Here is a 26,206-nt window from a genome sequence, read left to right on the forward strand (position 1 = left end):
TTATTCTTATGAAGCACGTGCTATTTTATTTATTTATTTATTTATTGTTAGCTATCCGGTTTGATAATTAGAGTAGTTATTTTTTGAGACCGTATCTTAAATTTTTATCTGTGAGACAGGTCAATCCTATCGATATTCACAATAAAAAAGTAATACTCTTAAAATAAAAAAAGTAATATTTTTTCATAGATGATTTAAATAAGAGATATGTTTCACAAAATACGACCCATGAGACCGTCTCATACAAGATTTTGTCTGATAATTAATTGTGCATCCTATGAACACACACCTTAGAGTAGCAGTTGTAAATAATAATTAAGCAATTATAGCAAATATATAACTTGTAGAGTTAAAATGTGAATATTTGAATTTTTTAGAGCGTTTGATATATGTTAGTAATGAGTAAATTTACTAACATTAGTTTTTATGAGTTTATAATTATTAAATAAAAAATATTACTTTTCTATATTCATAAGAGGAATTTTTTTTAAAAAAAAATATGGTGACATAGTGGCGGATAAATAAAAATCTCAAACTATATATATATATTAAATTTGAAGAATTAAGTTAATGTTTCAGAACGGGACGAGTCCGAGATAATGTTTGTATAGTTTATTATAAATATTTTTTAACTTCTATTTATAATTTCTGAATATTTTATTAAGTAAAAAAAATAATTTAAAATTTATAGTAAGACGTTGCAAACAATAACACCAATTACAAAAATGCTTCCTTTTAAAGCTCGTGAAATTGGAGATGGCGGAGCAAGCAAGAATCAAAAGTGGGGTAAATAAAATATATATGATTTATTTAAAATCTAATTAAATAAAAAGGGAGTTTGATTTTTTTAAATAAAGAAAAAGGAGTTGATTTTGTTAGGTATGTGAGATCATTAATTAGCTTTATAAATTAGTTAGGTTTAACATTTGAATTTAAAAAAATTATTTTTTAATCATTCTTGTCCGCATGTTCAACCAGATGTTTCTTTCTTTTCATTCAAGCTATTTTTCTTTTCATTTTCGTTATTTTTGTGTTCCCTCAAATGAAACAAAACAAATTATATCAAATATCATTTGAAGATTTGTAAGCGAAATAGTTATTACAAAATTTGTATAACAATAATATTGTAACAATTTTACAGAAATCGGTTTCTTTCGAGATTATGATCCGTTTAATGAGTAGAAGTGTGAGTAGGTAGAGCAGTGTGTTTAATGAGTCGAGCAAGGTTGAGTAGGTCGAGCAGTGTGTTTAATGGGTCGAGCAAGGTTGAGTGGGTCGAGCATGGGTGTAGTGGGTTGAGCACGGGCCATGGGTTGAGTGGATCGAGTATGTTGCATATGTTAGTATTGTTCCCTATGATCAAGAGAAGACGTGAAAGAAAAAAAAAACAAGACATATTTTCTTCTATTGGAAATTTATTAGAAGATCATGTTGAATAATATGCAATTTGTTTGAATTTAAGACAATCGATGTTATTAATATATTGAGTTTTGTTTTTTTCTTGACAAAGATTTTAATGTGTTTGTGGTAGAGTGGGTCGAATGAGTGGAGTTTGAGTAGAGTGAGTAATTGTATTGTGCTTGTAGTGGAACGGGTCAAGTGAATGGAGTTTGGGTCGAGTTTGGGTCGATTTTAGTTCGAGTAAATAATTTGAGTCGAGATTGAGTCTAATTGTTAAACATGTTAAGACATAAATAATTTATATTTACATTAAACATTTTAATATGTGATAATTAAAAGATAAAAATTGATAATCAAAAGATACTGATTGAGTTTAACTTAAAATTTGATAATGTTAAAATATATAATTAACTTCTAATGATGATGACGTGAAATATAATTAGAATGTATCTTAAGTATATAAATAATTTATAATTATATAAACATTTTAATATGATATATATATATATTATAATTTAAGTAAGTTGTTAAAAGATATTCATAAAAATGATAATGTTATAACATCATCATAAATACTACCAAATGTTAAGTTGTTTAGTCGAGCCTAATGTTTAGAATGTATCGTGTAGTCCAGCCTAATGTTAAGAATTAATGCAAAGCCACTTACTTGACCAATCGAGCATACTATTTAGTCGAATTATGTTCACTCGACGTATGTTTAATATGAGTTAATGTTTAATGTATCTCAATGAGTCGAGCCTCAATGTTTAGTAGTGTGAGCGTGGGTCGACGTATCTCATTTTTAGTCGTGTAAGAGCGCACTGAGTATGGGTTGATGAGTCGTAAAGTTAACTTACAATCAAAGAATTGATTAATTTCAAGTTTCGTAGAAAAGTAAATCTGAAAAAAAAAAGATATTAATAGTAAAAATTAAAATTGTTTTGTGTTATAGAGTAAAAATTGTATTGAGGCTCGACCCAGTGCCTCGACCCCAACACTTGGGTTGAGTTCTTAACATCGGGTCGAGCTCGACCTAGATGTAAATTGGGTCGAGTTCCTTACAAGCTCGACCCAATGTTAAGCTTCGATCCAAAATTCGTTGTGTGTTTGTTGTGTGCCGAAATCGATCTATTTAGGATGAGCAATTAGTCGAACAAGAAACCAACAAATAGAACTACACTCGAAGAATCTACTAACCATGAGTAGAGCTCGACTCAATCAAAAAATTAGTGGTAAAAATCAAAATAATAAGTTGATTGTCTCGTTGGATTTCTTCTAAATCAATATCTTTATAGACTCATTGTTATAAAGTGTGCAGTGAAAAACCCAACATATTGAACAAAAATAGTGATAGGAAGAATGGTACAAAGAGAACAAAAAAGATTGAGAAAGACGTAGTGAAATGTAGGTCCTGGATATTTTAAAATTTTAAATTTGTTGTGAAAAAGTAAAAATTTATGGTAAAAAGTAAAAATCTCAAACTCTCAAAATTTACCAACCAACGCACTTTATAATATTTTTCTCTCTACTCAATTGTGATTTTCTTCACAAATGAGAAATCTATTTATAGAGTTTCATTACACATAATCCAAAAAATAAAATACATCATTACCTACATCATCACACACAAATTTCTAATTTTACAACTCTTATTTTCAACATTCAAATATTCATCTATTACTTTTCAATATTCAAATCATTTATTTTCAACACTCCCCCTTGTGATGATAATCATGATACGATGATGTCTTCATTACGTGTTTTGTACTGCCTCGCTAAAAACCTTACTTGAAAAAACCCATTGGGATAAAAGCCATAGTAAGGGAAAAAGAGTGCAGTCACGTAAACTCCCCCTGATGTTGACATGAACAATTCTTCACAAATTTCGTAGATTACGCATCCAAATATTATATATGTGTTTTCTGAATATTGACGTAGGAAGTGCCTTTGTGAAGAGATCTGATGAGTTTTCACTTGATTGAATGTGACGAACATCAATACATTTATTCTTCTCAAGCTCCTTGGTGAATGCGAAGAACTTAGGAGGAATATGTTTAGTTCTGTTGCTTTTTGTGTATCCTTCTTTCATTTGAGCAACACATGCAGCATTATCTTCATATAGTATCACAGGCTTCTCATCGAATGATAATCCACATGAAATTTGGATATGTTGGGTCATTGATTTTAACCACACACATTCACGACTTGCTTCATGTAGTACAATAATCTCGGCATGATTTGATGAAGTTGTTACGAGCGTTTGTTTCTGTGAACGTCAAGATATTGCAGTGTCTCCACGAGTAAATACATATCCAGTTTGGGAACGTGCCTTATGTGGATCAGATAAGTATCCAGCATCAGCATAACCAATTATACTTGGATTAGCATCTTTTGAATACAAAAGTCCCAAGTCTGTCGTTCCTCGTAGATAACGGAATATATGTTTAATTCCGTTCCAGTGTCTCTTTGTTGGATATGTGCTAAATCTTGCCAACAGATTCACGGCAAAGAAATATCAGGCCTTGTACAATTTGTAAGGTACATAAGGGCACCGATGACACTTAGATATGGTACTTCTGGACCAAGAATATCTTCATCATCTTCACATGGACGGAATGAATCCTTTTCTATGTTTAATGATCTAACAACCATTGGAGTACTTAAAGGATTTGCTTTATCCATATTAAAACGTTTAAGGATCTTTTCTGTATAATTTGTCTGGTGAACAAACATTCCACATTCTTTTTGTTCAATTTGTAAACCCAGACAATACTTGGTTTTTCCAAGATCCTTCATTTCAAATTCTTCCTTCAAGTATGACACAACTTCTTGAATTTCCTTATTCGTTCCAATGATGTTTAAATCATCAACATATACAACAATAATTACGCATCCGGATGTTGTTTTCTTAATGAAAACACAAGGGCATATTGAATTATTTACATATTCCTTTTTCATCAAGTGATCACTTAGTCGATTATACCACATTCGACCTGATTGCTTTAACCCATATAATGATCTTTGTAATTTCACAGAATAACATTCCCTGGGTTTTGAACTTTGTGCTTCAGGCATCTTAAATCCTTCAGGGATTTTCATATATATATATATATTACTATCAAGTGATCCATATAAGTAAGCTGTAACAACATCCATAAAACGCATTTCTAAATTTTCAGATACCGCCAAGCTAATCAAATACCGAAACGTAATTGCATCCATCACAGGAGAATACGTTTCTTCATAATCAATTCCAGGCCTTTGAGAAAAACCTTGTGCAACAAGTCGAGCTTTATATCTTACTATTTCATTTTTCTCATTTCGCTTTCGAATAAAAACCCATTTGTATCCAACAGGTTTTACACCTTCAGGTGTAAGGACTATAGGTCCAAAAACATTACGTTTATTTAACGAATCTAATTCAACCTGGATGGCAGCTTTCCATTTTATCCAATCCTGCCGATTTTTACATTCACCAAAAGATTTTGGTTCATGATCTTCGTTATCATTTATGATGTCGATTGCCACATTATAAGAAAATATATCATCAATTTCATCTATATCTTTTCGGTTCCATATTTTTCCAGTATTAATGTAATTGATAGAGATTTCATGATTCTCGTCAGTTTGTGGTTCTGACAGAACATTTTCATCATCATGTGTTTCTTCAGGAACACCATTCTCTATTTTGTGATCATCATGTGTTTCTTCAGAAACATCATTCTTTATTTTGTGATCATCGTGTTTCTCTATGAATTTTCTTTTTCGAGGATTTTTATCCTTGGAACCGACTGGCCTTCCACGCTTCAGGCGTTTAATGAGATCATGAGTATCTTCCATTTGTTTCTTTTGAATTTCAATTCGAGCAGGGGCATTTGCAGCATGTATATATGATTTAGTTACCCCTTTTGTGTCTGCAAATGCATCTGGTATTTGATTTGCTATTCTTTGCAAATGTACAATTTGTTGTACATCTTTTTCACATTGTTTTGTTCTTGGATCCAGATGTAACAATGATGATACATACCATGTAATTTCATTTTCGGTATGTTTCTGTTCTCCCCCTAACATTGGGAAGATTTCCTCATTAAAATGACAATCAGCAAAACGTGCTGTGAACACGTCGTCTGTCTGAGGTTCAAGATATCGAATGATTGATGGACTATCATAACCGATATAAATTCCAACCTTTCTTTGAGATCTCATTTTCTTTCGTTGTGGTGGTGCAATAGGCACATACACCATACATCCAAAAATTCTCAGATGAGAAATGTCTGGTTCTTTACCAAATGCAAGCTGTAATGGGGAGTATTTATGATATGCACTTGGTCTGATGTGAATTAATGAAGCAGCATGTAAAATTGCATGTCTGGGAAGTAAATTCACCAGCATTATCAAGTCTAATTTTCTTGATTGTATAATCGGGAAACTGATTCCTCAATTTTATTATTTGAGCAAGTAATCTTGCAAATGCAACATTTCGAGTTGACAATAAACATACATGTGACTATCTGCTGGAGGCATCAATCAATACCATAAAGTATCTGAATGGTCCACATGGTGGATGGATTGGTCCACAAATATCACCCTGAATACGTTCAAGAAACATTGGTGATTCAGTTTGGATTTTGGCTGGTGATGGTCTTATAATAAGTTTTCCAAGAGAACATGCTTTACATTGAAACTTATTATTCTGAAAGATCTTCTGGTCTTTCAGTGGATGACCATGTGTATTTTCTATAATTCTTCGCATCATTGTTGAACCAGGATGTCCCAATCGATCATGCCAATTGGTTAATATCGAAGAATTATCAACTACCATGTTTGATTCAATGGGACTTATATGTGTATAATGCAATCCAGTAGGGAGCATTGGTAGTTTTTCAATCACATATTTCTTTCCTGATTTATATGTGATAAGGCACATATATTTCTCATTCCCTTCATTTATTGTTTGAGTATCATACCCATGAGAATATATATCATTAAAACTCAACAAATTTCTTTTCAATTGTGGTGAATATAAAGCATCATTGATAAAAAATTTTGTATCATTAGGTAACAAAAATTGTGCTTTACCACATCCTTTAATCAAGTCTACAGGACCTGATATTGTATTCACCGTTGTTTTTGTTGGTTTTAGTTCCAAGAAATATCTTTTATCTCGGAGGATAGTGTGCGTTGTACCACTATCGGGTATGCAAACTTCAGCTTTGCTCATAGCATTTTCCATATTTGAACTTCAAAAAAAATATGCAATGAAATAAAATTACTGAAAATACATATGTAAATATAACACATATCATAATTGTACAATAAAACATTATTACATGAATACATGAAAAATAAATTATTGTACATTTATATTCTACCATTAAATTGTTCATTTTCAGAGAAATCATTGAGAAAATCTGTAGCATCAAAATTGTTCATTTCTATCCCACCAACATGTTGATCATTTCCAGAGAAATCATTCATAAAATCACCAACATCAAAATGAGTTGAATCACTCAAACGGTCACTGCGTTCAGTGAAGTTGGTCTCCTTTTCTTTCCCCTTTAATGATTCTTTATAAAGTTTACAAAGGTGCTCAGGGGCTCGACAAATTTTGGACCAATGTCCTGGAGTACCACATCTGTAACAAGAACTTTCATATCTTTTTGAGTGATTCTCATTAACACTTGTATTCTCATGATGCATTTTCAGTGGATGGTTTGGGACGCTCTTTTGAGATGAGTTATAAAAATAACTATCTCTATTATTTTCAAAACCACGGCCGCGTCCACGACCACGACCAATTCCACGTCCACGTCCACGACCTCGACCTCGATGTAGTGACCCGTTCCAGAATCACCTACTAATCAAAAACTAAGCATGCAATTAACCTAATTAACAATAATCAGAGATAACAGCGGAAAAGTCAACAACAATACCGATAAACTAAACCAACCAGCTACTCAACGTCCTCCTCCTGCTCCTCCTGAGCTGTCCAACCTGAGGCCTGCCCCGAGGGAATGGGGTGTCCAAGATAAACAAAAACCGAGGACGTGAGCGATAAGAACGCCCAGTACAAAAGTATGAGTATACAGACCTATATGAAATGCACATGCTATGATCATGATACCGGGGTAGTCAAGAAACAGGAGTCACAAAAGGATCTCAACAATGCTCAGTCTAGAGGCGCCAAGTGGATAGTGCCGCGCGGTCCAACCTCTGGGTCACTGCATCCACTACAAGACAGACGTGGACCTAAAATGTCCCGGACCACCGAAGCCCTCCCGACCCGTCGGCCACTGTGTACTCTCGGTGTCCATGCGTCCACAAGACAGGGCTGAGCGGCCCCAAGATATAGCTTATCTCGAAAGAGATACAGCTCAACAGTAAAGGCTATCTCGAAGAAGATACGGCTCAACATGAAATGCAACGTGTAGTAATAAACGTGACATAATAGCATGCATCATATGACATATATCAATGCACCACATAATCATGCAACACATATAAGAATGTATACTCAACCAGGATATCTCGGATAGTACTTTCGTACCTCTATCACAGCAATCCTAATCCACTGGAACAACCAGACAACAGGTCTAATCCAAGCCTATTCATCAAGTGAAAACCATCACTAAACTTATCTACCAGACTTAACTAGATAATCCTGAGATAAATACTGATAAAATTCCAAACCTTCGTCCGTCGCTAGCCCGCTGATGCCGCTAGCTCCCAACTAGAGCACAGCTCTGCTACAAGACCAGCAGCTCCCCGCTAGTGCCTCGACCTCGACCAAATCCTTGTCTTTGAAATTGATTTTGGTTTCCAGGTTTAAATTCCATTTTTACTTACAACATTTACTTCTGGAAATGCTGTTGATCCAGTGGGTCGGGACTGATGATTTCTCATTAATAGCTCGTTGTTTTTTTCCGCCACAAGAAGACAGACGATGAGTTCAGAATATCTCGCGAATCCACGTACTCTATATTGTTGCTGTAGAGTAATATTTGATGCATGAAACGTGGAAAATGTTTTTTCAAGCATCTCAGATTCTGTGACCTCATGTCCACAAAATTTTAATTGCGAGATTATTCTATACATCGCCGGATTGTAATCACTGACTTTTTTAAAGTCTTGGAATCACAATGTATTCCATTCATCCCGGGCGGTCGGAAGTATAACTTCTCTTATATGTTCGAATCTTTCTTTTAATCCCTTCCACAAAGCCATGTGAATTTTTTCAGTCAGATATTCACATTTCAATCCATCGTCGAGATGTCGACGCAAAAATATCATGGCTCTTGCCTTTTCTTGTGACGTGCATATGCCATTTTCTTTAATGGTCTCGCTTAGACCCAATGACTCAAGATGCATTTCTACATCTAGAGTCCATGGCATATAATTCTTTCCCGTTATGTCGAGCGCAACAAATTCGAGCTTTGTTAAATTTGACATGGTGGTACTAAAAAAATTACGATGCATTTTATTAGTTAATAAATATTGCAATACAAAGTAACGGATAAACAACAAGTACAAGTATTTGTAAAAATAAAGAAAACGCACGAGGAGGATATTCTCCGATAAATACAAGACTCGTGAGTATGATAACCAAAATAATTAAAAATATCATTGAGAAAGCCATCTTCTTTTTTCTTCGATAAATTTGATGATGAATAATTTTTAGAGAAGAAGAGAAAGTTGGAGTGATTGAATGTGTTTGTGAGATCATATTTATAGGGCAAAAACTAGCCGTTTTTTTACCATTTATGACCGTTGGTGTACAAAAAAATAAAGGTATGTATTTGTATAATATTATGATAATAATATGGTATATATAATATTAGACATGTTTAAATAATTATGTATATCATATCATAATATTATAATGAGTTTCATAATTTATTTTGTTTAAAAACCTTATAGGATTTTATACTTGTCGTATCCCTTACCGGGAGTGTGTGATGTCGTCTTAACATCCTCCCAGGATTTATAACAAGTTTATGAAAAATTTATTTTTATTATTTCTAATAATAACATTATATTGTATATTAAATAAATACACAATAAATAAATAACAGTAAAATAAATATTATTACTTTTGTTACCTTTTTCTTCTGTTTGGAGCTTGGAAATGTATGTAGGACTTTTAGAGCTTCGTGCTGATAACGTGTTGTGAAAAAATAAAAAATTTGTGGTAAAAAGTAAAAATCTCAAACTCTCAAAATTTACCAACCAACACATTTTATAATATTTTTCTCTCTACTCAATTGTGATTTTCTTCACAAATGAGAGATCTATTTATAGAGTTTCATTATACATAATCCAAAAAATAAAATACATCATTATCTACAATCAGCACACACAAATTTCTAATATTCATCTATTACTTTTCAATATTCAAATCATTTATTTTCAACAAAATTTAATTTAATTTTAAATTTGATTATATATAAAGTTAAAATTTAAATTTAAATTTAAATATATAATAAAAAAATTAAGTTTTAGATAAGTTCAAATAAAAGAAAAAAATAAAATACGACTCGACTCTCTTTTATTTGAATAATAAATACTTCCTTCGCTCCCACTTTCCTCATTTTCGCATCAGAACCCTCTATTCGTCGACGGTCGACCCCTCCTTCTATTCCTACATTCTGAAATCAGTTTTAGATTCAATCCCCGTATACGATTCGTGGCAAAAATATGAATTCCAGCTTCAGTTAACCGAGTTTACCAGGTTAGTAATTCTTTGTCTCTCTCGTGATAACCGACTTTGGTTTCACGTTGAGTTTGAAAACAAGTAATGCGCTTCCCGTTTTGATTATCGGTGGGTTCTTACTTTATACCACCATGAGTTTGTTTAAATTCCGCCGATACTCTACGTTTCTTGATTCAACCATCAAAACCCACCTCAAGAATCCCCCGGGACCATTTCCAGTTCCCATCAGTTGCAAAAGCAATCCTCTTCCGTTACCCTATAGATTATTGCCGGCGGCCAAAGGACAAGATAGTGACTTTGTGAATGTAGCGTACAGTCATTTGATTAATTCCGAATGGGATAAACTTAGAAGCCTATCATCAGGTCTGACGCCATTTCGAATTAAGCACATTTTGCTGTTAACCCGAAAAGATAATGTTCTTTCCCTTGAATTTTTCAAGTGGGTTGAGCTCCAAAATTCCAAACTCAACACCCTTGATGTGCATTCGATAGTCCTCCACAGTTTGACTAAGCATCTGAAGTTTAAAACTGCGGAGTCAATTTTGAGTAAACTCCTTGGAGTGGGCATAGTGGAGTTGGATTATCCGCGTAAAGTGTTTGAGGCTTTGGTCTACTCTTACAGGATGTGTGATTCGTCCCCACGTGTTTTTGATGCGTTATTCAGGACTTATGCATATATGAAGAAGTTCAGGAATGCTACTGATGCATTTTGCTGGATGCGTGAGTATGGGTTTTATCCCACCATTGAATCTTGTAATTTACACTTAAGTATGTTGAATGGTTCGAATCATGCAGATGTTGCCTTGGCATTTTATAAAGAAATCTGCAGATGTCGGATTTCGCCTAATGTTTTTACTCATAATATTGTTATTGGCGCTTTTTGTAGAGTGGGAAAATTGGAAATGGCAGTTGAAGTGTTTAAGAAGATGGAACGAAAGGGATTAGCCTGTAATGTTGTGTCATATAATACATTAATCGCAGGATATTGCAGTAAGGGTCTCTCGAGCAGCGGTATGAAGCTCAAGAATGTGATGGACAAAAAAGGGATGAGACCAAATGCTGTTACTTATAACACCCTAATTAATGCATTCTGTAAGGAGGGGAAATTACATGAAGCAAACAAGCTCTTGAGTGAAATGCAAATAATGAAAGTAGCTCCCACTATTGTAACTTATAATACATTAATCAATGGTTATTGTGAAAGTGGAAATATTGAGATGGGGAACCGCCTTTTTGAGGAGATGGCCGTGACAGGAATCAAGGCTGATATCATAACTTATAATGCTGTGATAAAGGGACTGTGCAAGGAGGGGAAGACCAAGAAAGCTGCATATATGGTAAAAAAACTTGATAATGAAAAGTTAGTACCCAACGCCTCAACCTTTGCTGCTCTTATTACAGGTCAGTGTGTCAGAAATAATGCAGAGCGTGCTTTTCAGCTCTATAAAACCATGGCATGTAGTGGTTGTCACCCTAATGAAGTAACTTTTAAGATTCTGATATCTGCTTTCTTAAAGAATGAAGATTACATTGGAGCAGTTAAGGTTTTGAGAGAAATGATCGGGAGAGCTTTAGCCCCTGATTCAGAGACATTGTCTTATCTATGCAACGGACTCTTCCAATGTGATAGAGAGGAGCTGGCCATGGATTTGTGCAAGGAGATCGAATCTCAGCGACTTATGCCAAAAGATTTTGGGAAAGTGGCCATCAAGTCAGTTGAATATGGATGATAATAGACTGTCTCTATGTTCTTTGAGATTGTCTGTGTGGCATTATTGGAGGTTGTAGTTTGAGCACTAGATCACAGAAAAGTTTACCCCTACCAACGAGTTCATATAACTTTTGAGAAAATAATTTTTCTTCTGCATCTACTGAACTACGGAGCTGGAACTTTTTATAAGAAAGCGAATGAGTTTTTAGTTCGGATGTTACTGGATATCGACATATCGTGGATGCTAAGATGAAAGTACGAGCCCTCTTGGCTCTTAATCACCGGCAGAGTTGGTCGAGTTAAAATTTGTACTCCTTCCTACAACCAAATATGTGGGGGATCAAATGGTAACATATACAACAATCTCTCATAAGATATTGATGGTGCATCAAGTTGTTTTTATGATCCATCTTCAATAAATAAAAGGAGTCGGACACAATGATACTGGCTACCAGCCGAGTAGTCTCCTCTTCCCTCACTTGGATTGCATCAACTTATTTGTGGGCTTCACATTTTTATCATCATGATTGTCTATGGATTTCTTATTGTCTATGGATTTCACGACCTCCTCCCATTTGGGTCCATCTCTTACATTTCCTTTGCAATTACAAAAGTCTCGTATAAGAGAAAATCGCATGGCTCACTCCATTGCTCATGCTGCTCTTGGTGTCTCCAAACCAAGAAGATCGGCCCTCTGAATGTACCTCTTCTTTTCATCTTTTTCGCTTTTAGTAGAATTTGAAGAGTTTGAAGTTTGCTAGATTTTCAAGTTTGTTTTAGAGTTCTGAAGAGTATAATTTTGCAGATGTACATGGAGTTTTTGAATTTGACTGGTTTCACTTTACATTTTAAAAAATTTTATTTCATGAATTCATCAATAAGACCGTAGGTTCAGTTTACTCCATCCAAGATTTTTCGGGTTGCTGTTTTCTAGAATTTTGATATGACAGGTCGTCTCTGCTCAAGTTGTCTACTGGTGTCTTAATTTATTTTTGTTGAAATTCAGTCACGATTCTTTATTTTTTCTTTAAATTTAATATTTAATTGTTTATGCCTCTACGATATGCATGAAACCACATAGTTCATGTGATTATTCTTGTGCTTTTGTATGTATTCATACTTATGTTTAACCTAATGATTTTAGGATGATTTAAGATGTCATCTGCCTAGAAGAGATTGATTTTTGGTAGTACGGGGAGTAGACGTACTTGTTCTCTGAGTGTATGTGCTGAACTGAAGCCAAGCCACCAGCTCCAGTTATGGTAATTGGTACGATTTCTTTTTGAGTTTCTAGATGTAACTGATGAATTGGTATATAATGTCGTAATTGCATGAATTAGTTCAACAGCGGGCATTTTCCCTCAAAGGTGTAAAATATGTTCCACTCCGATTTAATTGCGTGACTAATTTGATTAATTAAAATGTTAAATGTTAAAAGAAAAGATCCTATGTAGACTAAATTAGGTTGTGTCAAGAGAAATTCAATGTAGAATTCACAGAAAGGGAGAAAAAGATAGTTGAATTCTTGCATCAGCTTCGAATTTTTCAACATGTATATAATCGATTAATTAGGTAGATAGGTATAGGGAAGAAGAGGAATCTTTAGGTTTTAGCATATCAGTATATAGCGGCAGCTTCTTTACAGACAATGACCCCGGTATTCACTTCCTCTTCGGTATTTTCATCCCATATTTTGTCATTTTCACAGCATTTATAGGACCTGCTGCACACAATGTAGTAGAAGAAATTTGCAGCGCTCAAAATGGTGAGAATCCAATAATAATAGTCATAGTGTCCCTTGTTCAGATTAGTTGAAACCCAACTTTCTTTCCCACCCCTTTTGGATGCAGTGTCCACAATAGTCACGATGAGGCTGCGCACGAGGTTTCCAATGGCCAAAGCTAAGGAGAAAAGTGCAACCGCGATGCTGCCCATGCTGTTCGGAAATTGAGAGTAATATAGCTCAATTTGACCAATCGCATTGAAAGCCTCCGCTAGTCCGGCAAGACAGTGCTGCGGTATCAACCACGTGGCCATCATGTTCACCTGCGTATGTACACATACATGATCAGGCAAAAAGATGAAGATTTAAAAAATGATGATCAACATATAATACCTGTTCTTTTGGAGTTTCCAACAATCCCTCCTCTATAGCTCGGGCCCTCCGGGTCCTCTCTACCATGGCAGCCGCTGCGGTGGCCATGCAAGAGATGAAAAGCCCAATGCCAATACGTTCTTTCACCCCGATTCCCCGAGGGTTGGACGTGTACTTGGAGAGATGAGGGACGAGTATCCGATCATACAATGTGACCCAAGCTGTCAGTGTTAGGAGTCCAAATATGCTGAAAGATCCTGGCGGGATTTTGAAGTTCCCGAATAGACGACGATCTAGTGTGCTTGCTTGAAGAACTGGGAATGTATGCTGGCTCATGGTTACGGCGATCATGATTCCGGCGGACCAAATGGGCACCAGTTTGATGACTAGTTTGAGTACTTCTACTTGCTGGACTGTGCATAGTTTCCATGGATCTGAAGCTGAGCCATCTGTGTTTGTCTCTTTCTCGGGGTCTCTTATGATGCAAGCTTTGTTTAGGTACCTAATTACATATTATTTTAATAAACATCAAATTATCCCTCAAAATTAATGTAAACTATTGCATTGGGATAATTTGTTGCTGTTGATTTAAGGTTTGAATCACATAAATCTATTTCCTGATTTTTTTCCCCTAAAAAATTATGCATGTAATTGATAATTCCAAAATATTCATATGAAATTTGTTATTAGTACACTAGTTCTCGTGTGTGAGCGATGCGTATCCTTAAAAAGAATTGAATATTTAAAATATAAACTGATATTTTTCATGAAAAAAAAAATTTAAAAATTAAACAAAGACATTTTTATTATGGTTCAAGTATTACACACAATATAGAAATAGATGCGTAAACACAACAATTATCCTAAATTTTAACAATTTTAAACATTGTACTTGCAGAAAATATTAGTAATAGATAAGGGACGTTGCTGAATACTTTAGTGGAGTAAGTATTTAACAAGACGGTATCACGAATATAGATCTTTAAGATGGATCGATCTAGTCCATATATGAAGTGAAAAATATTACTTTTGACATAAAAAAATAATATTTTTATCTAAAACTGGGTCGGATATGACATTTGTCTCATAAAATTGACTCACAAGACAATCTCATAAGAGTTTTTGTGTAATGTCTTTTTATAATCATAGAATAATTATATCACCGCAATCTAAAAATTTAAAAATCATACTATAAAAAAAAACATAATTTTAAAAATAACAGAAACTATCATTTTCCAAATAATTATTTTAATAAATCATCAAGGAGTATAAGAAAAAATTTATTTCTTGATTTTAACATAACCTCTAAATTTTTTACACAAATAATGTAAACACCATAAAAAATATTATATATAAAATGACTAATTTATATGCAAACATAATATATGATATATGCACCCTTATAAAAATCAATATGTGCATTATTACGGGGGCTTGTGTTATAAAAGCAGCCTATAAATGAAGTAATTATACTCATCAAGTCCCTTCAAATTTAATAGATAAATGGTCTTACTTTATAAATTAACGTCTTATTAAAAGAAAATGAAAACATTAAAAATAAAGCTAGGAAAAAAAACTATATAATAAATTAAATTATTAACTAATATTAACTTAGTAAATATATATGAGCATCTTATCATAACATAGAGATAAAAGGGAAAATTATATTTTTGGGTCCTATAACCTTTATGTTTTTCATCTTTTCACGTTTTCAGTTAATTTATGGTCTTAATCCACTTTTTGCACATAATTTGCAATTTCTCTCTTTTTTTATCAGAATATTGACATGACACAAAAATATGACAATTCGTCATCGGAAAATGCTGATGTGATCATAAACATTGCTAATATGTCTGATGCTATTTCAACACTCCGAACATAAAAAAGATAAAGTGTGGCTAAGACCGTGAATTTATAAATAACATGAAATTAAAAACATGCTAGTTATAATATCACATCAAGAGGTGCAAGTACCTTAAAGAGTCCGTTGGTTGAACAAGTTTTGAACCTTTGGCATAATAATAAGAGCAGCCTCCAATATCATCAAGCTTCCTATTCTTCCAAGATGCCACCGCAACTTGAAACAAACCAGTGAGCAAACTCTTGTTCGGCTTCACGATCACATAAAATCTTGAACCCAAGAAGAACACGATCCCAGAGAACAGCATGAGCCCGACAGGGACGCCGAAGCCCACGATCCAACCGAATCTGTTTTGAATGTAAACTATAACTGTGACTGCTATCATAAGTGATACCCCCACTGAGGCGTAATACCAGTTGAAGAAGCTCTGTAAGACCCTAGAGTTACTAGGGTTTTCGGGGTTGTCGAACTGGTCTGCTCCGAAAGCCATCGAGCAAGGCCTGACTCCGCCGGCTCCAATCGACATGAGAGCAAATGCCGTGAAAAGAGCCGCGAGTTGGCCTGGCTTCCGCTTGATACAGTTTCCAGTTAGTGGATCACATGGTGGTGGCCTTAGGTCTTGGAATATGGCCGTGAACCACAATAGTACCAAACCCTAACGCAAGAAAAGTTTTTGAATTTAAGTATTAAATCATTTTACCATAATTTTGTGTTGAAATCGGAAAAATTAGGAGTTTTTTTTTGTTTTAATCATGTGGGTTGTAATTTGTCAGAGTTTGTTTTAATCCAATAAGTTGGATTTTTTTGGTTCGGTAACTTTTTTCTCGAAATCACTAAATCCAATGAATATTTCTTATTTTCATTTATGATCTCCTACGTGACTCATAAAACATATATTAAACTATATATAAGCGAATTGAAAAGATTTTCCCTTCTTTTTTGGAATATTTTTAGTGTCGTTTTGGTTTAATTTTTCCCTTTATTTGTGCTCTGATGCGTTTTAATGTGTAACATATGAGTTTTATTTGCATCATATGAGACACATAAGAGTGAGTCGATGTTAAATAAGTAATATATATTAGTTGAATTTAGTGATTTCGAGAAAAAAAATCAAAACAAAAAAATCTAAATTACTGAATGAAAACCAAACACCAAAGTTATAGGACTAAAAAAAACCATATCCATTTACAAAACCAAAATCCTAATTTTTCTTGTTGGAATTTGAATCTGTTGTGTAAAAAAGAAAATTTGAATATCAAATCTTTCCTCAAACCAAATCATCCAACATTCCAAAATAAAATGTAACCAACCAACCATATTTTGGCTTTTCTAAAAACACAATTTCTATCAATCTGTTAATCTCTTTAAAAGCTTTAAAATCATATCATACATAATATTTTATTAATTTTCGAAGCTCTTTAAAAGCTTTAAAATCATATAATATAATCCCCCAACTCCAAATCATTAAAAAAGAACTTCTCCATTCCATCCAAACAAACTCGTAAATCACAGCAAAATGTAATCTATAGTCCAGCCAGTAATTCATATATCAGTGCTCACCATGAACGTCGTGATCGTTCCCATGGAAATGACGAGGTATCGACCAACGTACGAATCCGAAAGAAAAGCACCCAAGATTGGCAAGAAGTTGGAGATGGCTCCCCATATGAACAACACGCTTGTTCCACTTGCACTATCAAAATGATACTCTGTTATCAAGTACAATATCATATTTGGTAGAAGTCCAAAACTTGCAATCTTTTCAAATGCCTCATTTGCTGAAAACATTTAAAAAAAATCTAACTTTATATGCATCATTAAATTGACTAAATATCGATATAGAACATAAGATGATCTTGATCTTGCCTATAACAAAAGGCATGGTCCAAGGGCCGCCTTTTCTCCGTCGATACTTCTTCGGATCAATCTGTGAAGCATGATCAGAACCACCCTCCATTTTTGTTATTCACAAAACTGCAGGGAATTAAATTTAGTGCATTTTTTGCTTAGAGATGCACGAGATGATTAATGGGAACAAATTTAAGACATATAAATTGAGTTTGGCATCAGAACTATCGGAGAAAACTAGAGAAACGAGACTGTTATTGTTTGGTTGTATATTTTTGGGATGTGAGAATATGCAGAACGGTTGTCTTTACCTTTTTCTCGTTTGTAAAAGAACATTACGAGAAAACTGTCTTTTGGTAGTTTATATTTATTTTTCCGTCATTTTCAAATTGCAGTCGTTATATTTGTAGTTTTAGTCATTTTTTTGATATTGACATCAATGTGATACCGAATGTAATTGACGCGTGCAGTGACATGCCTGCAATCTTGATGAAAATATAATAAAATTGTCAAATCGAAAAATTACAGAAATGAGACTAAATTTTGACAACACAGATGACCAAAATAGCAAATATTAAAAATAAAAGACAAAATATGTAATTTTCCTTGGTTAATATTTGTAGCTTATAAAAAACTTCATAAAATCTAAACACATCCTCATAATTAAAATTTAAAATTTTGTGCTTAGGCCAAAATGGTGTTATCGCAATAGGTCTATGCGAAATGTCTAAAAAGTATATAATTGATAGAATAATAAATTAACATAAAAACTTGTGTGACACAGTCTCACAGATCATATTTTGTGAGACATATCTCTTATTTGAGTAATCTATGAAAAAATATTACTTTTTATGCTAAGATTATTACTTTTTATTGTGAATATCGGTAGGATTGACCCGTCTCACAAATAAAGATTCATGAGATCGTCTCACAAATACATACTCTAATATTAATAAGTGGAAATCCTCCATTTTCAAAATTCATGTAGATTTACCTCATTCGTAAGAGCTTTATATATGTACTAAAAAATTTTGATATATGAACTATCGATAAATAGACAAATTAGTACATGAATTACTGTAAGTAGTTTTAATTGGTATATGATTCAACTAAAAGTTCAATTTTACCCTTAACTTAAATGGCTTTAACCCCATATATTTTTATTAGATTTAATTAGATACATATTTTTAATTTCAAAATTATTTTATTTATTTTTGTGATGACATATATCAAAAAGAGTATATTTATTTTAAAAATTATATCATAATAAATAAGTATCAATAATGTCACGGTCCAGCCCACTTATAATATTGTCCGTTTTATCTTGAGATCTCACAATTTTAAAACACGTCATAAGAGGATGCTATACGCTTATTTAAATCTCACGTCGCCAAACAATAGATGATATGCTGGACATTTAAATGAGCGTATATCAACCTCTTGTGAAATGTTTTAAAGCTGTGAGATCTCGGATCAAAACGAATAATATCATAAGTGACAATTGTAATTCTTATTTATTATGATATAATTTTGAAATAGGTCAAAACCTTTCGAGACTCGTGTCGAGCCCAGCCGAGCCGAGCATTCAGCTCAATTCTCCATTAAAAAAGTTGAGCTGCGCGAGTACTGATTTAAGCTTAAAGTTGAAAAAGCAGAGTCTTCGGAGAGAAGGCGAAATCTGCAAGACTGGTACACTCGAGGAATAATCTAATCGTGAATTTTTCGTGTGAGTGATGGGAGATGAGAAATCTTTAGGGATAATGGGGAGCAGCGGTAGAGAAAGGGATCGAGAGCTTCTGATACCGGTAGCGGATTCTGTTGACCACCATCAGCACCACGATGACGAGGGCGCTTCCTCCTCCTCCTCCAAGCCCTCCCCCTCTTCTTCTTCTTCATCTCACCATCATTCTGGCTGCGAGGTATCATGATATGCGTCCTGTTTGTGTTCAAGTTTCCCATTTTAGGGTTTACCTTGTTATTACTAGTCGTTTGATTTATTTGATTGGATGAACTTTTCGGGAAGTGGTTGCTTTTGGGTCCTCATTAATTATCTGCTAAATTTGGCGCATGTTTGCTTTGTGTTGAGCAATGCGGTGTTCAGTAATGACGATTGGAGGGCTTGTTTAATTGCTGTGACTGAAAGCTTGGTGTTTTCATGACAGCGACAGATAATTGTGAAGAAAAAAATGATCTGTGAGTTATTGTTTAATTAAGTGTAGATAGTAAAAGGGAACCTGCCAAATTTGGTTGTTACCTTTCTTAGTTCGATTCTTCAGTTGTGGAATTTAATTATCACGCATGCATTTCTAAAACCCGAGGTGAAATGTGTGGCCTAGCTATAATTGTGGAAGGTGGATTTGTTTCTAATGTAACTCAACTTGTTCAGGATGAGCGTGAGAATTTCGCTGGCATGTGAAAGGTTTTTTTTAATTGTTTTCGATCATCTGTTCCAAATTAGAAGAGAGGAGAGGCCCAGTTATCTTTCGTTTTTCTTTTAAAAGTGGTTTCAGTGATGTATTGGCCCTGTGAATTTAGCTACATGAGGAAGAACACTTGAATTTGGAGTAGGTTTACGTGTACTGTGTACCTTGTGCTTGTATCATCCGAGTCATGTTAATTTGTTTCCTTCGGCGAACAATTTGGATTGTGGTACCTCTATAGAATCTGTGATTCTTCCTGTGACGGATAGTGAAATATTATCATCCGTCTTGCTTACTGTTCAGGCCTTCTACAAAGTCGTGAGGAGCTGGGCATCGAAGAAATTTATGACTGGATGGTAATTGTTGTAAATCCCTGTTTTATGTAATATGTGATTTAAGTTAGAAGGATACCATCAAACATATAATTGAAGGACCTGCTTAGACACTTGGTTGTTTGAATGGTTACGCTGTTTCCATTCTTTGGCACATAAACATGATGTTCCCTTAGTTTTGGTTATCTTAATTTATGCATGTTTTCATAACTTAGTGTATCGTAAGTTAAGGCTTTTCTTGATTTACTAAACAAACTAAGGAGGTTTGATCTGTTGACGTCTGTGTGTCAAATAGAATGTGCAAGATCTTAGGTCCGAAAGCAAGTCATTCAAATTATTTTGCCTTTGAGTTAGTAAATTATCATTGTAAAGGTAGAGGTGATGCGAGCCAATGCCAATGCTCGGTGTGAGGCTTTATAAAAATTCTTGACGTGAGCATCATTTTCATTTTGTTATATGTTTGGATCTTTAGTCCCCATTTTGAAAATCAGATAGTAAAACAAAGAATTGCAAGCCCCTAACATCATACCATCTTCTTCACCAAATCTCATTTTTACATATCATTCACCTGCAAAGAAAAAGGTCTTTAAATTCTTGTAAGTTCGCAGTTGATAGTAATGTGAATCCAGCTTGCTAGGCTGTGATAAGTGGAATTTATGCTGGTGAGAGAGAAGATGAACTACTGGAGGAACGTAATACACTTTTTATTAGAGGATGAAGTAATTTCTCTATAGAGTGATCCTTCTTGTTGTGACTGATTTTTCTTACTATTTTGATTTGCAGTGTCATCCTCTTTCCTATAGCAATAACTTTCTATATTACATGGTGGTTTATTCATTTTGTGGATGGATTCTTCTCTCCAATCTATGCCCAACTAGGGATCAATATATTTGGTAAGCTTACTATTACATGATGATGAAAAAAGTAGGAATAAATTATTAATCGTTTTGATGATATGCGCTGATTCTGTGCATTAATGCGTTCATTGCCTCTGTTAATTTGAGTTATCTCGCTGAACTACCCATTTGAAGCTGTAATATGTTGTTTGTTTTCTTTAGGGCACCTTCTGCTGCAGTATCATATATCTATGGTTAACAATTAAGCATCCAGATAAATGTTTTCCGTCTCTCACGTCTTTTGGTGCATTGACATTTGCTACATGTTATGTTTAGGTCTAGGATTTGTTACCTCAATCACTTTCATTTTCTTGGTTGGAGTATTTATGTCTTCATGGTTGGGGACTTCTATTCTGAGCCTTGGCGAGTGGTTTATTAAGCGAATGCCATTTGTTCGTCACATTTACAATGCCTCCAAGCAAATTAGTGCAGCTATATCTCCAGGTACACTTCTTTTTCTTCTTGCATTTTTCTTGTTGATAGACATTGTAAGCATGGAGCGTAGCTTTTCCAATTTGATTGCAGATCAGAACACTCAGGCTTTCAAGGAAGTGGCCATTATAAGGCATCCGCGCATTGGTGAATATGCATTTGGGTTCATAACTTCATCTTTGACCCTCCAGGTCTGCCATGTTTTGCATCTTTTTCATTTAGCACTGTTTTTTTAGGGAAGCTACATATTTTTGTCTTCAAACTTGTTCCTTTTTTTCATCTGAGTTAGTTTTTGTGGATATTAAGAGTTCATTTCTCCAGCTTATGATGATAATCTGATTGTTAATTCTAAATATTTGTTTACACAGTTGCTCTATAAAGACCTTAAGTAGAGGGATTTCCACTTCTACAATGCTGATGTAATAACATTTTACCACTTGACTTCTTTTCTTATTATTGATGGTGATATATCAGTCATCTCAAGAAGATTAGCTCGTCTCGTCTCTTCTCGGCTCATTTCATGTAATGTTTGTGTTTTTGGGTTTTTGCCTTGTGGTGGCACCTCGTGCTAACTTTGGCACGATGAATCCTATGATTTAAGATTGAAATGGTGGGATGAGTATGAGTCGATACAATTTTAGAATGTTTTAGTTTCTCTAAAATTCTAAATTGTTTGTTTCTTCATATTCAGGTTAAAATTTGGACTTGAATGATCTATTTTGTAACCACTATTATAATGGCATCTCCCTTGATGTGATCATGGAATAATCTATGTTTATTGCTTTTTTTTGTTTCCTTTTTTAGTCAATAGATCCATTGTTTTATATCAAAGTTTGCATAAATTTTATCTATGATTCCAGAATTATTCAGGAGAGGAAGAGCTATGCTGTGTTTATGTCCCAACAAACCATCTTTACATTGGTGATATATTCTTGGTCGGTGCCAAAGATGTTATAAGACCAAACCTATCTGTTCGAGAAGGGATTGGTATGATGCCTGTGCCATGAATCTTCTGTCTGCTAAAATTTATCCTCAACTTTTTTGCCTTCATGTGGTATTTTACTTTTCAACAAGGCATTTCAATACCTGAGGGCATATGTTTCTATTTCACAAGTGCTTGTGTTTATAACTCTTGGATATTGAATAGCAGTCTAACAGTGTCGGGTAAACCAGAGATTTAGTAATTTGAGATGCCTGCAGGCAGCTACAGCTCTCAATAGAGTAAAGAAACATGTTTTTTAATAATTGGAGGCGGAGCAAGAAAGTGACGTGATCTTAAATTTTGGATATTGATCAATATCAAATTGTATCTTGGCACTCCCTTTTAGTATATTCATCGATGGTTTCTTAAGTTCAAGGCATTGGTGAAGCTTTTTGAGTAAATGTAAAATGATACCTTTGCAATAGCAGAGGAAATTTAACAGATTTGAAGTGCATAAAAACACAAAAAATATCATATCGAAATTCAATAGATAATGTCTATCGATACCATGCTGCTGATAACTTCAAATCAAGGTGACAATGCTTTACCCATAGGTAAATTATTATTTCTCTGGCATTAGAAGGCGTTTTAGCTTTTGTTGATTAACACTGCTGCCATGCAATGAACAGACTTGACATATTCTTGTTCCTTCACCACATATGTTAAAAAGAAACCAGGGGGAGGAGTTGAGATGCAAATCCTTGATATTAGGCTCAAGAATGCTCAAGGCCTAATAAGACTTCAATAAATAGTTCTTCATTAGCATTGGTGCTCTCCTGTATGTTTACTATTTGTTTGTTATGTGCAGAAATTGTCGTGTCTGGTGGCATGTCAATGCCCCAGATATTGTCTACCTTGGATCGAAGAATTATTCAAGTCGATAGAAACTGAGATGCATGAAAGTGGATGTGAACAACATTTTCTCTACTTCACTGCTTTACATGTTTGTAGATTAGCCGCTGGCATGTTCTCATAGTTTACTTGGGATAGCATCTTAAAGTAATAGATTCCCGTCACGTATGTAACTATTATTCAATGTTTCAGTAATATGAAATTATAAGGACTCATTTTGTTATTTTCCTTTTCGATGGAGCTTTCAAGTTTATCAATGTGCTCGGCTCCTAGTCTTTGATTTCTTGATGGTTTCTGGTAAGCATTGTCGATCCAAAATTTTACAAGGTGAGCCGTGTTTCTGGTTATGACTGGTCCTCATTATTACTTGGGGAGGAACAACTAAGTCAGTGTGATAGATACAAATTCTTCAGTCCAAATGCGTTGTGCATTCTTGTTCCTCTCATGGAAGTACAGTGGAAACTATTTCAATCTCTATACGTGCTTTGAGATTTATCTATATATCTCCATTTCATGTCAAATTATCAGCGTCAGTTCATTCCACCCATATAACTTCATCATAAAGGCACATAATTTCATTAGTTAACATATGGCATGGTTGTTTTACAGGGTGATGCCTAATCTGATCAGTCCGAGAACTACGTCTAGGAAATGATTTTAAAATATTTTGAATCAGTAGACGGTTCCTGGACGAAGTTATGAGTTCTTATTAATGAGAAGTAACTGAGACTTGCTCGGTCGGTACCGTATTACTCCATAAACAAAGAGTTTGGTTGTGAAATTAGCTGTATTGTTCTATATTTCAAGTTGTAATAACAGCATGAATAAACTAACTCAGGTGTGTTATATAAGTGGACAGCAGGCTATATATTTGGTGAGAGACATTGGAAGGTATTTATTACATGGGAAAGCATTTTCTTGGTCTTTAGTAAGCTTTGAACCGGATGGTCTACTTAAAGACGTTCTGAAGTCAATGTGTTACCGTGAAGAAAATGTCAACTTTATTTTGTGCGTTTTTTTGTTTTTGGTATGTTCATTTTACACCAAGCAAGTTTCGAATACTCTCTTTCAAGAGAAATTCATCAAATGTAACAGAGATGTATTAATCAAAGTAAGTTTTGTATTTTTGGTTAGGTGGATCCAGAGAAAGAACTACCTCGCCATCTTAAGTGCCTTATATCACATTGGATGAAATCCACATCCAACTGCAATTGCCATTCACCGTGAAAAAAAAATAAACCATGTCAAACCTTTCAAATTCAGTCGCGTAAGAACAACAAGTTTTTCGAATTAGCAGAAGTCTGGCCTCTCTAGACAACGACAAAAATAAAAATGAAACCACACAATTTTAGTGCATACTAACCAACTTACTGTTGGAATTTGCATAAATTCAAAACATGCACAGCTGAAATTAAAGAATGAATTATTATCTTTCAATGTAAAACTCAAAAGATGATGATGTTTGGAAACTGCAAGACAGAAAAGAACAATATCTAGATTTGTTGCTAGCTTTACAAATAACATACTATGGGATGTCATCATGGAGAGATACTGTCTCATTTTTATACATCTTGAATATCTGATTAGTTCAGGGATAACATCCAATTATATGCTGTCTATGTGGGACTTGTGGTTTTCCACACGAGACAGATGTAATGGAGATGCACCGCAGCCGCAACCAAAATCTGCCACAACCTTATCGTTCACATCCCCAAATGAATTATCCGCCTAATTTTAAGCAAAATACAGAATCTATTCATGACCATAAGGTAAACATAAATGGCAAACAAAAAAAAGGCATAAATTCAGCATATGAAGAAAAGTGCATCCGCTAAAAGTAAGGAAAAGGAGAAGAATCTAACAGTGTAGAGCAACCGAGATGCGATGTGGGGTCCTGTCGGATATTGATCCAATTCAATCTGTTTGATCAAAACAATACTTTAATTCACACTGATCATAATATACAGAACGAACAAATAAACTTGCATACGCACAAAGAAAACTCCAGCATAAGCATGGAAAAATTCAAGACCTTTGGGTTGACGAACTGTTGCAGAGAACCAAGGTAGCTCTCCAGCTGCTTCAGCTTCATCTTCGATCTGCTGGGGGAAGTCAAGCTCGTGCTAGTATGAATGTTTGGAAATCTTATGCAGATTTTGTTAAGGAATTTTATCTTCACAAAAATATAATTTATTGGTAAAAATTCACGTATAATATTCCAATTAACATGGATTATTCCATCTTTGATTTAGCACAATTTAAAAAAAAAATCATTTCCAATTGATAACTATTTATATATGATCAAATTATTAATTTCGGATTGGTGCAAGATAATATATATATATATATATATATATATATATATATATATATATATATATATATATATATCATATGTAATAGACTAGGGGTGAGCACGGGTCGAGTTTTTCGAGTTCGGATATTTTTTACTATCCGACAGCAACCCGATCACGTGGATATCCGAAATTGTATGTTATTTTCGGGTATCGGAAATAACATAATCATGTTAATCAAATAAATCATATTGGACAAATTTGAAACCACATATTCATTCGAAAAAATATTGTGAAAAATAATTGATTAAAAACCACTATATTATTTTTAGATACCCAATCAGATTAAACGTATTTTTAATTTTAGTTTAT

The 26,206-nt window shown here is 34.1% G+C and overlaps 4 protein-coding genes across 6 annotated transcripts; 2 read left to right on the forward strand and 2 right to left on the reverse strand.

Annotated features, from left to right (window-relative positions):
• The first annotated feature begins 9,969 nt into the window (after nt 1–9,969).
• Nucleotides 9,970–12,475, forward strand: LOC140817793 (uncharacterized). Its single transcript, XM_073177581.1, has one exon. It carries the CDS (start codon nt 10,243–10,245, stop codon nt 11,839–11,841), a length of 1,599 nt encoding a protein of 532 aa, XP_073033682.1. The 5' UTR covers nt 9,970–10,242; the 3' UTR covers nt 11,842–12,475.
• A 491-nt stretch (nt 12,476–12,966) lies between these two features.
• LOC140818718 (protein NRT1/ PTR FAMILY 1.2-like) lies at nt 12,967–17,735 on the reverse strand. The gene is made up of 5 exons (XM_073178760.1): nt 17,645–17,735; nt 17,339–17,556; nt 15,892–16,433; nt 13,939–14,419; nt 12,967–13,868 (listed from the first exon to the last, which is right to left on the reverse strand). The coding sequence occupies exons 1-5, from the start codon at nt 17,733–17,735 to the stop codon at nt 13,440–13,442; spliced, it is 1,761 nt and encodes a 586-aa protein (XP_073034861.1). The 3' UTR covers nt 12,967–13,439.
• Nucleotides 17,736–19,223: 1,488 nt separating this feature from the next.
• Nucleotides 19,224–25,206, forward strand: LOC140818033 (protein CONTINUOUS VASCULAR RING 1-like). 3 transcript variants are annotated; one of them, XR_012114895.1, is made up of 8 exons: nt 19,224–19,545; nt 20,350–20,402; nt 21,162–21,271; nt 21,551–21,718; nt 21,800–21,897; nt 22,567–22,693; nt 24,150–24,277; nt 24,379–25,206. XR_012114895.1 is itself a non-coding variant. In XM_073177838.1 (7 exons), the coding sequence occupies exons 1-7, from the start codon at nt 19,360–19,362 to the stop codon at nt 24,152–24,154; spliced, it is 747 nt and encodes a 248-aa protein (XP_073033939.1). In that variant the 5' UTR covers nt 19,224–19,359; the 3' UTR covers nt 24,155–25,206. The 3 variants fall into 3 exon arrangements, 2 of the variants coding, with proteins under 2 accessions (XP_073033939.1, XP_073033938.1); XM_073177838.1 differs by having other exon boundaries at nt 24,150–25,206; XM_073177837.1 differs by lacking the exons at nt 24,150–24,277; nt 24,379–25,206 and adding an exon at nt 23,497–23,823.
• On the reverse strand, nt 25,011–25,824 carry LOC140818034 (uncharacterized). Its single transcript, XM_073177839.1, has 3 exons — nt 25,573–25,824; nt 25,403–25,459; nt 25,011–25,268 (listed from the first exon to the last, which is right to left on the reverse strand). The coding sequence occupies exons 1-3, from the start codon at nt 25,630–25,632 to the stop codon at nt 25,146–25,148; spliced, it is 240 nt and encodes a 79-aa protein (XP_073033940.1). The 5' UTR covers nt 25,633–25,824; the 3' UTR covers nt 25,011–25,145.
• Between the last annotated feature and the right edge of the window lie 382 nt (nt 25,825–26,206).

The sequence above is a fragment of the Primulina eburnea genome, chromosome 17 (genome assembly GCF_022965805.1).
Source record: "Primulina eburnea isolate SZY01 chromosome 17, ASM2296580v1, whole genome shotgun sequence".
NCBI lineage: Eukaryota > Viridiplantae > Streptophyta > Magnoliopsida > Lamiales > Gesneriaceae > Primulina > Primulina eburnea.

Excerpts from the sequence above, each read along its gene's own strand:
- LOC140817793 (XM_073177581.1), top strand. The coding sequence starts at position 10,243 with ATGAGTTTGTTTAAATTCCGCCGATACTCTACGTTTCTTGATTCAACC.
- LOC140818718 (XM_073178760.1), bottom strand. The coding sequence starts at position 17,735 with ATGGAGGGTGGTTCTGATCATGCTTCACAGATTGATCCGAAGAAGTAT. Across the intron at positions 17,557-17,644 it reads GACCATGCCTTTTGTTATAG|CAAATGAGGCATTTGAAAAG; the intron begins GCAAGATCAAGA and ends AAATGTTTTCAG. Across the intron at positions 16,434-17,338 it reads GAACGATCACGACGTTCATG|GGTTTGGTACTATTGTGGTT; the intron begins GTGAGCACTGAT and ends TTCTTGCGTTAG.
- LOC140818033 (XM_073177837.1), top strand. The coding sequence starts at position 19,360 with ATGGGAGATGAGAAATCTTTAGGGATAATGGGGAGCAGCGGTAGAGAA. Across the intron at positions 21,272-21,550 it reads ACTAGGGATCAATATATTTG|GTCTAGGATTTGTTACCTCA; the intron begins GTAAGCTTACTA and ends TGTTATGTTTAG. Across the intron at positions 21,898-22,566 it reads CTTCATCTTTGACCCTCCAG|AATTATTCAGGAGAGGAAGA; the intron begins GTCTGCCATGTT and ends CTATGATTCCAG.
- LOC140818034 (XM_073177839.1), bottom strand. The coding sequence starts at position 25,632 with ATGAAGCTGAAGCAGCTGGAGAGCTACCTTGGTTCTCTGCAACAGTTC. Across the intron at positions 25,460-25,572 it reads AACAGTTCGTCAACCCAAAG|ATTGAATTGGATCAATATCC; the intron begins GTCTTGAATTTT and ends TTGATCAAACAG. Across the intron at positions 25,269-25,402 it reads CATCTCGGTTGCTCTACACT|GCGGATAATTCATTTGGGGA; the intron begins GTTAGATTCTTC and ends GCTTAAAATTAG.